Genomic DNA, 12,869 nt, shown 5'->3' with positions numbered 1-12,869 from the left:
ATTTGTTTATGTGTTGGGCCATGCTTAGATTATCTTTAATCTCCAACCCATCCTTAGTATTTAGCAGTTCCACTTCTTCTTTCTTTGTTTTTTTTTATTTATATGGCTAAAGAAACATTTACTGTTGGTTTTCATTTCCTCTGCAAGGTCCAGCTCTGCTTGGCTTTTGGCAGTTCTCACTTTTTCTCTACACTTTCTGACCTGCAAGAGGTAGCTTTCCTTGCTGATCCATCCCTTCTTCCATTCCTTGCAGGCTTTCTGTTTTCTCTTAATAACCTGTTTTGAGATACTTGTTCATCTAATTTGGCCTGCAACCCTTTCCTACAATTTTTCCCCATTGTTTGGGATGCAGGTTTGAGATAGCTTCTGCAACTTTGACTTAAAGTAATTCCAAGCCACCTCCACATTCAGATCTTGAGTTCTAGTCCACTTCTCTAACTAATTCCTTTAATATTTTTTAAGTTTTCCCTTTTGAAATCAAGGGCTCTAGTTGCAGATCTATTTTTGTTCATCTTTCCATTTAGTTTAAACTGAATTAACTCATGATCACTTAAACCAAAATTGTCCTCTACGGCCAGTTATTCTATGAGGTCCCTGGTACTTACCAAAACTAAATCTAAAATGGTATCACCTCTTGTTCATTTCAGGGCTATTTGGTGAAGAAATTTATGAGCTACCACATCCAGAAATATCTGGGCCCTACCATTATTAGTAGTACTTGTTCTCCAATCAATATCTGGCATATTAAAGTCTCCCATAATCACAAAATTTCCAATATTTTTCATTAAAAATAATAAAGATGTCACTATCCATATCCAAATCAAATCTTGGAAGTCTGTAGCAGCCCCCACACAGTGTCGCAGTGCAGCCTCTGTTACCTTTCTTTCCCCATGTGATGTTGACCAAGATTCTATTTTATCCGTTCTATCGCTTCTAATTTCCTTATACTCTACCTCATCGTTAATATACAATGCTACTCCACCACCTTTACCTCTATTTCTGTCTTTCTTGGACAGCACATATCCTTCAATATCTATATTCCTGTCATGACAACTATTCCACTATGTTTCTATTATCCCTTCAATACCTAGTTTTACTTCCTGCACCAGTAATTCTAGTTCATCCATTTTGGTACTCAGGCTCCCTGCATTGGTGTACAGACATCTTAGTTGTTTCTGCTTGGCTTTGCCCAGATTCCTTACTTCAGGTACATTTTACTGCCAGTATTGCCTAACTGACAGTTACTGTAAGTGGTACTCACACTTTCTTTCCTCATGTTGTTCTTTCTACTACCTTCTATTGTTCCTTTCTCCATTACTGTATCCTCTCCTATTTGATTTTTCTCCTGCTCTGTATTAGAATCAGATGGGAAGATTACATGAGCATCTCCCAGCCATCTCCCCCAACTTCCATGTTTAAAGCTCTTTTAATCAGATGGGCCATCTCCCATCCCAGATGTCTATTTCCCTCCCTACTCAGGTGGAGTCCATCACAAAAGAACAGTTCTCTGTCCATGAATGCCTCCCAGCAGTTGATTATCCCAAAGCTTTCACTTACACCATAGCCTGAGCCATCTGTTGATCATCATAATCTTATCTCACATTCACTCTCCTCTACAGACAGGTAGAATCCCGCTGAAGATCACCTGAAGAGCATTTCTTTAAGCATCTTCCCCAACGTGGTGTAGTCTTCCTTGATGCATTCCAGCAGGAATCAAGCAGTATCTTTTGTTCCTATATGAAGGACAATCAGTGGATTCTTACCTGTTCCCATTAGGATCCTCTTCAGCTTCCGGTCCACATCCTGTATCTTAGATCCTAGCAGACAGCATACCCTTCTGTGATCCAGATAAGTTCTGGTGACAGGCCTGTCTGTTCTTCCTAGTAGGGAGTCTCCAGTAGTGTAAACCTACCCCTTCCTGTTGGTACAATTTTCCAGCCTTCCCCCTTCTGTTCTTTCTGGCTGCAAGTCTTTTTTTCTGTTGTCATTTGCAATCTTTGCAATTCATCTTCTATCCTCCTGGGGCTCCAAACTCTGGCTATCTCCATTGGCTCTTCCTCTCTTCTTGTAAGACTAGCTGCTCTTCTCTTCTTTTTTGCTCTCTCATGTTCTGGTACTGTCTTCCTTTCCCCTTCCTTTTCCAACTCAGCAAACCTGCTCCTTAACTCTATTTCTCCTTCGCTAGCCAGTCTTTTCCTTTGCCTTGTTCTCATAGTCACACGCTTCCACTGGCCACTTTCCTAATCCAGCAGTCTGCTCTCAGAGTCCTCTGGTCCAGCTTGCATCTGCAAGTCTTGAGTTTTCCTTTTAGCCTTCTATCTCCTTCCCTCCATCATCTGCTCCACTCCCCTTTGAAACTCTAGTTCAGGGGTCCCCGAGCGCCCGCAGGGACATCTAAATGCGCCCACGTCCTGGCCGGCGGTGGAGCATCCGCCGAAATGCCACCAAATTTCTGCAGCATTTTGGCGGCAACACCTCTCGATGATGTCACTTGTTGGCGGCAAGTGGTGTCATCGAGAGGCATCGCCGCTGAAACGCCGCAGAAATTCGGCGGCATTTCGGTGGATGCTCAACCGCCGCCACGGTCCTTTGTCTGGCACCTGCCAGATGAAAAGGTTGGGGACCACTGCTCTAGTTTCTAGCTGCATCTACATACCTCAAATCTTCTCTTCCATCAGATCTGTCAAGTGGCACTTCCGGTACCCTCTCCAGAATAATGTACATCCCACAGGTGCCACATCCAGTCATCTTCATTGTCTCTTCCCTTCTTCAGGACCCTACCATTTATACTTCTGCAGCTGTCATGGCCTTCCCTCCTAAGCGCCTGTCAAAAAAACAAAAAAAACCTACAAATGCAAAAACCAAAAGCAGACCAATGCATAGCCCCTCCCCTAAACTTCCAATCAAACTCTGTTTTCAGCTCTGTTTTCTGGCTCCTGTGCCACTGCTCCTCTGTGCACAAGTCTTAACTAATCAAGTCAATAATCACAACTTGCCACCTCGCTAAGTATTTTCAGATTGCAGTTTACTGTATGCACCATGGAACAGGTGAGTTTTAAGGATAAGGTGATGTTTCTTCAGATTTTTCTGGGAGCTTTTCCCACTTGTGAGAGGCAGCATGGAGAAAGCGTGAAAGTGCTTTTCAGAGAAATGGGCTATCATGGCTGATATCACTGGCAGAGAAAAGATGTGAATTTACCTTGTGATAAGATAAAAAGTTGAACAAGTAGACAGAACTAGATTATCAAGAGTTAGAAAAGTTAGAACAAGAAGTTCATGTTTGGTGCTATGGAAAAGGGAGAGCCAATGTAGGCAGTTGAAATAGAAAAGCATGCAAGGAGTATTGTCTTAGTAGCTTAGAGACTAAGTGGTGAAAGGGGATGAAACAATAATTTATGGGAAATAAGGGGTAAAGGCTGGACTTTTTTAAGATGGAAGAGACCAGGTATGTTTTATGTTGTAAGGGGAAGAACCCTGAGGAGAATGAAAAGTTGAGAAGGGTAAAGGTAGGAGTCAGAGTGGGGTGAGGGAACTCAAGAGATGGAAGGGGATGGAGTCACTGAAGCAGGTGCAGGGGTTAGAGAAAAAACCTGGGAAGCAGCCCCAATGTCTGTGACTGAGGCAAAGGAGGAAAGAGTGATGGGGGATGGATATAAAAAGAAGGGGGGGCTCTGTGTCTGATTTTTTTTCTTTGTAGAAACTGACAAGATTTATGCAGAGACGGAAAGTCCTTATCTCCTTATATTAAATTCCTTATGGCAGCCTTTCAGTCCCTATCGAGACTCATCCCAGACTCTAACCTTCCCTCTTAAGGTTTCTTTGAGACTGAGTTTTGAACCAGAGGGGAATATTCATAAGACTGTCACAACCCTGTTTGGATTCCATTATTCCACTTAATCAATATTCAGTATAATATTAAATAATAATTGCACACCTCTCTGGAGAATTTAAAACAAAGACCCTTTAAAAACACACTCTTATACCCTATATATCAATATTTAAATGAATACCAAACAATTTATACTAGGGCTGTCAAGTGATTGAAAAAATTAATCATGATTAAAAAAATTAAGCGCAATTAATCGCATTGTTAATAATAGAATACCATTTATTTAAATATTTGTGAGTGTTTTCTACATTTTCAAATATATTGATTTCAATTACAACACAGAATACAAAAGTGTACAATGCTCACTTTATATTTATTTTTATTACAAATATTTAACTGTTAAAAAACAAAAGAAATAGTATATTTTAATTCACCTAATACAAGTACTGTAGTGCAATCTCTTTATAATGGAAGTTGAACTTATGTAGAATTATGTAGATTAGCATATCTGGCACGTAAATACCTTGCAACGCCAGCTCCAAAAGTGCCATGTGAATGCCTGTTCTCACTTTCAGGTGACATTGTAAATAAGAAGCAGTCAGCAGTATCTCCTGTAAATGTAAACAAACTTGTTTGTCTTAACAATTGGCTGAACAAGAAGTAGGACTGAATGGACGTGTAAGCTCTAGTTTTACATTGTTTTGTTTTTGAGTGCAGTTATGTAACAAACAAAAATCTACATTTGTAAGTTACACTTTTATGATAAAGAGATTGAACTACAGTACTTGTATGGGGTGAATTGAAAAATACTATTTATTTTATTTATCATTTTTAAAGTGCAAATATTTGTAATAAAAAATAATATAAGGTGAGCACTGTACACTTTGTATTCTGTGTTGTAATATAAATTAATATATTTTAAATGTAGAAAAAAATCCATAAATATTTCATAAATTTCAATTGGTATTCTATTGCTTAACAGTGTGATTAATCGCAATTAATATTTTTAATCGTATTTAATTTTTGTGAGTTAATTGTGTGAGTTAACTGTGATTAATCAACAGCCATACTTTCTAGTTTTTTAATCAAAATGTCATGTGGTACCAAGTCAAATGTCTTTCAGAAGTCCAAGTATATTACATCAACACTTCTACCTATATCAGCCCAATCTGGAATCACAGGAAAACAAAATATCATTAGATTGACAAGATCTGTTTTCTATAAACCCATGTTGATTGGCATTAATTATGTTACTCTCCTTTAATTCTTTATTAATCAAATCCTGTGCCAGTTGTTCCATTATCTTGTCTGGGATCAATGTCAGGCTGACAGGACTATAACTACCTGGGTCATCCCATTTACCCTTTTTTAAAATTGGCACAACATTAGCTTTTTTCCAGTATTCTGGGACTTCCCCAGTGTTCTAAGACTTATTGAAAATCAGCGCGCTCTGAAGCCAACTCTTTTAAAACTCTTGGATGCAAGTTATCCAGACTTTCTGATTTTTACAATGTATAGCTTTAGTAGCTGCTATTTTACATCTTCCCATTATATTTCACATGTAAAATTGGATTACCTTTATTTTTCAGACTCTCATATTTCACAAATGAGTTTCTTAATTAATCTCAAACTTTCCCCCAAATTCTCCTTTGGCAAGAGTTCACACATCAGAAATTTCAGGTGGAGAGATTTTGTTTTGATAAAATTAGTGATAGAAGGGTCACAAGTGGGATTATAAAGAAAAGATAGTTGTAATTTTAGGGCCTGACCCTGAAAGCCCTCTTGGGGAGTGACTTTAGTAAACTACACTTGTGAGTAAGGATTATTCATTTGAATAAAGTTTGCATGATTGTGTTAATATTTCATTTGATTCTAAGTCATCAATTTAATACTTTTTTGTTTTCCATTCATTTTTATTAAACTGTTTATTTTCATTCCTCTGAAGCATCCCTAAGAATGTTTTTCTTAGCATTTCAGTCTTCTTCCATGTAATTACACTGTGTAGTGTTTTGTTCCCACTGTAGTCAATACATTGCCTCAACAAATTATTGGTTACTTTTTGATCCCATGTGTCTGATTTATCAAGATTGTATCACTATCAGAGAGGTGGTGTATCTCTAACTTTTGGGGCCATCAGTTCAATAATCATAGAATCATAGAACTGGAAGAGACCTCAAGAGGTCATCTAGTCCAGTCCCCTGCACTCATGGCAGGACTAAGTATTATGTAGACCATTCCTGACAGGTGTTTGTCTAAGCTGCTCTTAAAAACCTCCAATGATGGAGATTCCATAACCTCCCTAGGCAATTTATTCCAGTGTTTAACCACCTTGACAGGAAGTTATTCCTAATGTCCAACCTAAACCTCCCTTGCTGCAATTTAAGCCGATTGCTTCTTGTCCTATCCTCAGAGGTTAACAAGAAAAAATTTTCTCCCTCCTCCTTGTAACAACCTTTTATGTATTTGAAAACGGTTATCACATCCCCTCTCGTCTTCTCTTTTCTAAACTAAACAAACCTGATTTTTTCAATTTCCATCATAGGTCATGTTTTCTAGACCTTTAATCATTTTCTTGCTCTTTTCTGGGCTTTCTACAATTTGTCCACATCTTTCCTGAAATGTGGCACCCAGAACTGGACACAATACTCCATTTGAGGCCTAATCAACGCAGAGTAGAGCGGAAGAATTACTTCTCGTGTCTTGCTTATAACACTCCTGCTAATACGTCCCAGAATTATGTTCACTTTTTTTGCAACAGTGTTACACTGTTGATTCATGCTTAGCTTGTGGTCCACTATGACCTCCAGATCCCTTTCTGCAGTTCTCTTTCCTAGGCAGTCATTTCCCATTTTGTACGTGTGCAACTGATTGTTTCTTTCTAAGTGGAGTACTTTGCATTTGTTCTTATTGAATTTCATCCTATTTACTTCGACCATATCTCCAGTTTGTCCAGATCATTTTGAATTTTGATCCTATTCTCCAAAGCACTTGCAACCCCTCCCAGCTTGGTATCGTCCGCACACTTCATAAGTGTACTCTCTATGCCATTATCTAAATCATTGATGAAGATATTGAACAGAACTGGACCCAGAACTGATCCCTGTGGGACCCCACTCGTTATGCCCTTCCAGAATGTTTGTGAACCACTGATAACTCTCTGGGAACGGTTTTCCAACCAGTTTTGCACCCACCTTACAGTAGCTTCATCTAGATTGCATTTCCCTAGTGTGTTTATGAGAAGGTCATGCGAGACAGTATCAAAAGCTTTTAGTAAAGTCAAGATCTATCACATCTACCACTTCCCTCCTATCCAAAAGGGTTGTTACCCTATCAAAGAAAGCTATCAGGTTGATTTGACATGATTTGTTTTTGACAAATCCATGATGACTGATACTTATCACCTTAATGTCCATATGGTTGCTGTATATACTATTTGCACATTTATGACAATCTGATTTTTAATAAGAATAAAATGTATTTCCAAAAAGCATGTGTTATAGACATAAGAAGGTCTAAGAAAAGGTTTTTAGGATAATGAAAGGTAGTTCCTGGGCCCACTGGCCCTCATCCTAATTCAGGGTTTGAAAAACCCACTACTTCATTTATTTCTTTCCCCAACCAGTGGGTCCTCAGACATTAATTTCCAGAGAATCTGTTTTATTAGGTATTTTAGTTAGGTATCTTGCCATATGGGCTGTGACAATAATCTTCTGAATGTGAACAGATGCATTAATATCTTTCTCAATCTGTAGACAGAGGGTTCCAATGCATCTTTAGCTGCTCATAGCTTTCACAAATGCCAGCAGAATGAAATTAACTCAGCTGCAGTCAGTGTCACCAATTCATAATCCTGTGTTCAGCAGTGAAACGGGCCAGAATTATCTCCATATCACCCTGCTGACTGGGAAAGTTGTGAGCAACAGAAAAGACAGGCACTCAAGCTAATCATTAGAGGATACAAAGAAGGAACCTGGCCAGCTGGGGGGCCATCACTTCAAACATACAAACCCATATACCTAACATCCAGGATACCAGGAGTGGAGGAGATATCCATAAACAACTCATCCTTGCAACCGCAAGGTGGCTGGTGGAAGGGCAGAGTAGGAGAAAACTATTCCTTTGCAGAAGGCAGGAAAGGAGAGGAGGAACACATTCATGAAGAACTCCCTACCATTGTGATAGTCAAGAAGACTGTCAAGAACACGGTGAGGAAAAGAGAGATCCTTCTACTTTCCATCAGTGGAGGGTGGGAGTGGAAAGGGAAGCTTCATAGTTATCAGACACCTAGGGCTAAATTCATTCCTGCTGTGGGGTATGTACCAGCACAGGGACTAAGAGGAGGCAGCTTATGCCTTTCCTATTAAGGTCCATTGTTGAGGCTAGGACAGGCATCAAGGCTACTCAAATTGCACCCCCATTTCAGTGGGCCCTATATTCCATTTCAGATGCAAAGTCACCAGTACAGTAAGAATACCCTGGCCAGGCCGCTTCTTGTCCCCAGTCTACCTGCTTCTTTCTCTGCTCTGCTTCCACTTCTCCTCCAAATTCAGATGCCCTTTATGTCAAGAACTCTTGTGAAGGGGGTATTCATTGGTTGCCCTGCAGCCCCTAGTAGCCAGAAGCTCATTAAAAAGATGCCTGAATAGGATCCAGATTGCAGCACCCTGACAAGCCCACCTCTTTCACAGCACCTGAAGGTAGAGATCTGGCTTCTCACCAAGGCTTTGCCCCTTGTTCTCACTTGTGCCCACCACCGAAACATCTTTCATGTTGGCCTTTGGCTAGTCTTAGGTCTTGTACTCTGGCTAGTGGAAACTGATGATTATTCTTTTGGAAATTGAAAATAGGATACTGTATTGATTAGACTGTGAAACTCTCATTGAGGAGCGAAATTTAAAAAATATTATTCTAAAGCTCTAATGTATTGTAGCTGGTGTTCCATGATCAACTCTACACCATACTGTCAGTTGTGATTGGGGAATAAATACCACTAAATAAGGGCAATTTGGCCAAATAGCCAAGTTGTCTCAGAAAAAGGAGGAGATTAAAATAATGGAGTGCGACTTTGAAGACGGTTGTAGGGAAAACATTATACGGTATAGGGAAAATATATTACAGAATATATTGTAGAACCAGCCCTCACAGCTCTTAGAACTCACTTCTCTGACTTTTGGAACTCAAAAGTCATGTTTTATATGTCTTACAAGACTATAAAAACATGAAAAAATGAATGAATAATTTGAACAGGCAGTCCAATTATAATAGACAATTTTGTATCTCTGGTTGATTGGATCTAAGTATTACAGTGATAGGAAGATAGAAGCTTTCTGAAACTTACTATTTTAGAAGCAAGAAAATCTGTTTCTTAAATTCACTGTGTTTCCACTTGTCCTTGGGATTGGATAGAAAACTGAACAAAAGAGCTAGAAAGAGAAAACTAAAGGCTAGATTTACTTTCATAACCCAGCATGCGTAATTAAATAGTTAGGTTTGCTCATAAACTGGTATAAATCATCATAGTCCCATTTATTTCAAAGGAGCTACACTGATTTACACCAGCTAAGGATCTGGCCCTTAAATTGCAGTTCATAAATGGCAGGCCAGAGTATTTGAAAACAAATGACATATGGAAAACAAAAGACCAAGGCACAGCAATGGGTTGGTAAAGATAAAGTTTGTTGTGCTGCTGCCCTTGCTCTGTTTTCTCTCTGGATAAATATAATACTTCAAGTTCCAGAGCTATAAACTCAGCACCCTTCATCAACACCAAATTCACTTAATTTTTTTTTTAGAAGAAACAAAAACTTCACTACATGGAATAAAAAGGAATATGTATTCAGTTCTTGACCTCTGTTCTTAGATTGTCAATAGGAGGATCAATTAATGCTTCGTGTGGTACTGGTTTTGTGATTGGGACAACAGTCCACTAGGAACTGGATTGGGAGTCTTAACTCCTTTAGACAGGCCATGAAAGAACCGTTGTGTGGTGGTAATCTTTTGGTCATTATTGGCTTGTGTTGGATTTGAACCTTAGTTCTAGAGGCAAAAAGTTGCATGTCTTGCTGCCAGTCCCCTGACCCTTTTAGTCCCCTCCCCCGTTGAATTGTTTGTTTGTTTATATTGTGGTGTATCAGAATTCAGTCCTGAATTTTTCAAGACAAATTGTGGTATGTTCCATGCATCTGTGGTTAGAGTCTGACCTTATATTTGCTGATAGATTGTTTTGGAACTACAAAGGTGCAATTCTTGCCACCAGAACAGAATTCTGAAGAAGGCTGGGCAGAGAGACATGGGGTATTTTAAGTAGTTTTGGATTCAGATGCAAGATTTTGAATAATTTTTAAGTACAATATATTTTGGACTGTTAACTGCATCTCTTGTCCTGTTCAGATTCCAGACTCCATCATTTCTCGTGGTGTTCAGGTGCTCCCACGAGACACAGCCTCTCTCAGCACTACTCCTTCAGAATCTCCTCGTGCCCAGGCCACCTCTCGTCTCTCCACTGCATCCTGCCCAACACCAAAAGTAAGTGCAGTGCCTTGCCATCTCCCAGTGTTCAGATGTATAATCTGATTGATAGTTCCCTTCCGCTGGTGAAGGTAGGATCGCATGCAAGATTATGCTGTTGACAATGACAAATGAATGAAAAATAGTGTAGTACATTCCTATGTGTATTGTTACACAAATTACAGTGTGGGGCTAGCAATAGGTTACGAAAGGTCTTGTATAATTTTGTGGCTCCTGTATTGAACCATTGCTGCAGCTCCTATTTGCCAACAGTGAAGCATATTACATATATGAAAGCACTTGTCTTCTGTTATCTATTGCAATATTGATTATGAGTATGAGAATGTTAATCCTTTGAAATTCTCTGTTTGCTGAATACTGCAGATAACTCTGCCACTGAATAACAGGATTAAACTAATAGAGTACTTTCACTAAAAGGATGTGTGCATATTTATAACCTGGGCTGGGGCAGCTCTTTGCCTCAATATAATACTGATGAAGCCAACTTGTTTTGCTTGTTGGAGCCAACTTGTTTTGCTTTAACTTGGATACTTGCTGCCTGATATTTGAAAACAACTCTAAATTGACTAGAAAGAAAGTTTTAATGCCAACCTTTTGAGATTGTTATTCAATTCTTGCAGATTATTCCATGCTGGTTTAATTTATTAAGGTGAACTCCGTTTATATATGTTTTATATCAGACCTTAAAGACAGTAAATTGGAAGCTAAGGAAATGAACTAGTTGCAAGACCAGTAATGATCATGATTACTTTCTGCTGGAGAGTTCTCTATTTGTGTTCAGCTAGTGTTGTTCATATCACAAAGTTCTCTTTTTGATGTATGTTATACTAACATGTTAAAAGACTTGTAGCAAATGACAAACAGCATTCCTTCTCATCTAATTGATCGTGATCCTTAGAGATTATTCTGCTTGCTAAAATGATTGCAGATGTCTGACTATTCATTTTTCTTGCTATCTCATTTCTTTTCTGTCAGCAATTTAGATTAACCTGTAGCCACCCATGGAGCTGTCTCAGTTTAACATTTTTGACAGTTTTATGAACTGCATGCTTTGACTATAATAGAATTTTGGTGCAAGCATGTGGTGGACTTCACTAAGCAGTTCATTGCTTTCAAAACAAGATTCAGTGAAACCTTCAGCTTTGCTTGATTTTGTTTCTTGCATTTGCTTTCCAAAATAAACTGTCACTTACAGGATGGTCTCATTAAAATACAGTCTGGAAGGGTATTAAATAGGAATACCCAGGACTGAGGTGGAATGCACAAGCCAGGAGAGGGAAACTGTGGGCCCAATACCCAGAGTTTGTGCCTTTTGAAAAGATTTTGAAGCAGGAGTGGCCACACACAAAAAAAGCACAGGAGGCCAATAAAAGGCCTAAACAATATTCATTATACTATAGAGAGACTCCCAATGAAATTGAAGTAGTTAAAGCAATATATGGCAAATGGAAGGAGCACAGTGTGCCAACTCTGAAACAGAATCCACACTATTGGACAGTCTTCATGAGATATGGGGTTATACAAGGAAGCTAGAGGGAAACGCGAAGCACATGGTGAGATTGAAGTTTTTCCATATGAAGTTGGTTGGAATAAGTCCCCACTATACAAGGACCACCATTTTGTAAACGTAATTTAGCCCATGTTTAATTGTCATTTCTTACCGGAAACTCAACTGTATTTTCAAGACAGGCTAAATCACTGAGCACCTTCTAGATAGAATTGCTGTGCCAGATCAGACCACTTGTCCAATTATTCCAGTATTGTACTTCCAGCAGTAGCCAGTACAAGCTGCTTCAGAGGAAGGTTCAGGAAAACCCAGCAATAGACAGTTTGGGAATAATTTGCACACTGGAAAACTTTCTTAATCCCCAATATTTAGAGGTTGGATTAAAAACTTGATATCTTATTTCCCATAGAAAGCTCTTGGGTTTTTTTTTATTCCTTACCGTAAAAATTAAGGTTATTCTTGTTATCCATATAAATGTTTTGTCATCTTTTAAATCCTGCTAAATTTTCAAGAAACGGATAGCTACCAAATATAATAGAGTATACGGTTCTTGCCCGTTCCTTAGGGAATACTCATGTTTCTTGGTATCTCTACAATTTTCATTATTTTTTCCTTTGGAACCTGGATTTCTAATCATACAACATGCATGCAAATTTCGCTGGAGCTGATATCAGAGCTCTTGACTCACCCAGGTAATGGGGTTAACTATAAATTCTAATCTGTAACATGCAATTGATTTGTTAGAATCTGTTTATTTTAATCTGCAAGTGTTTAACATATGTATAATTTCATATTCCTGTTTTTGAAGTTCACGTTAGATTATGGAGAATCTTAAACACACACATACAGGGATTGTAGTGTAAAATAGAGAAGCCTTAGCAGAAGGCAGCTCACAATCCACATAATTATACACATAAATCACAACTCCCATCAACATATTAACATAGAAAACTATTTCCTCAAGGGTACGGGACAAAAGATTTCTTTATGAGCTACAAACTCCAG

General features: G+C 38.7%; 1 protein-coding gene across 18 annotated transcripts in view; it reads left to right on the top strand.

Moving 5' to 3' along the window:
* GPHN (gephyrin) overlaps window positions 1-12,869 on the top strand; it is a 572,379-nt gene that overhangs the window by 394,525 nt on the left and 164,985 nt on the right. For all 18 annotated transcript variants that reach the window (XR_005597335.1, XM_039533323.1, XM_039533330.1 and 15 more), the window contains one exon: window positions 10,220-10,354. Coding sequence is in view for 17 of the 18 variants with exons in the window: in XM_039533323.1 (XP_039389257.1) it covers window positions 10,220-10,354 (135 nt within the window). In the remaining variant the exon portion in view is untranslated. The remainder of the gene's footprint in view (window positions 1-10,219; window positions 10,355-12,869) is intronic.

The sequence above is a fragment of the Mauremys reevesii genome, linkage group 4 (assembly GCF_016161935.1).
Source record: "Mauremys reevesii isolate NIE-2019 linkage group 4, ASM1616193v1, whole genome shotgun sequence".
Taxonomy (NCBI): domain Eukaryota; kingdom Metazoa; phylum Chordata; order Testudines; family Geoemydidae; genus Mauremys; species Mauremys reevesii.
The sequence above is the reverse complement of the archived record's forward strand: the minus strand, read 5'-3'. Positions and strand labels throughout refer to the sequence as shown.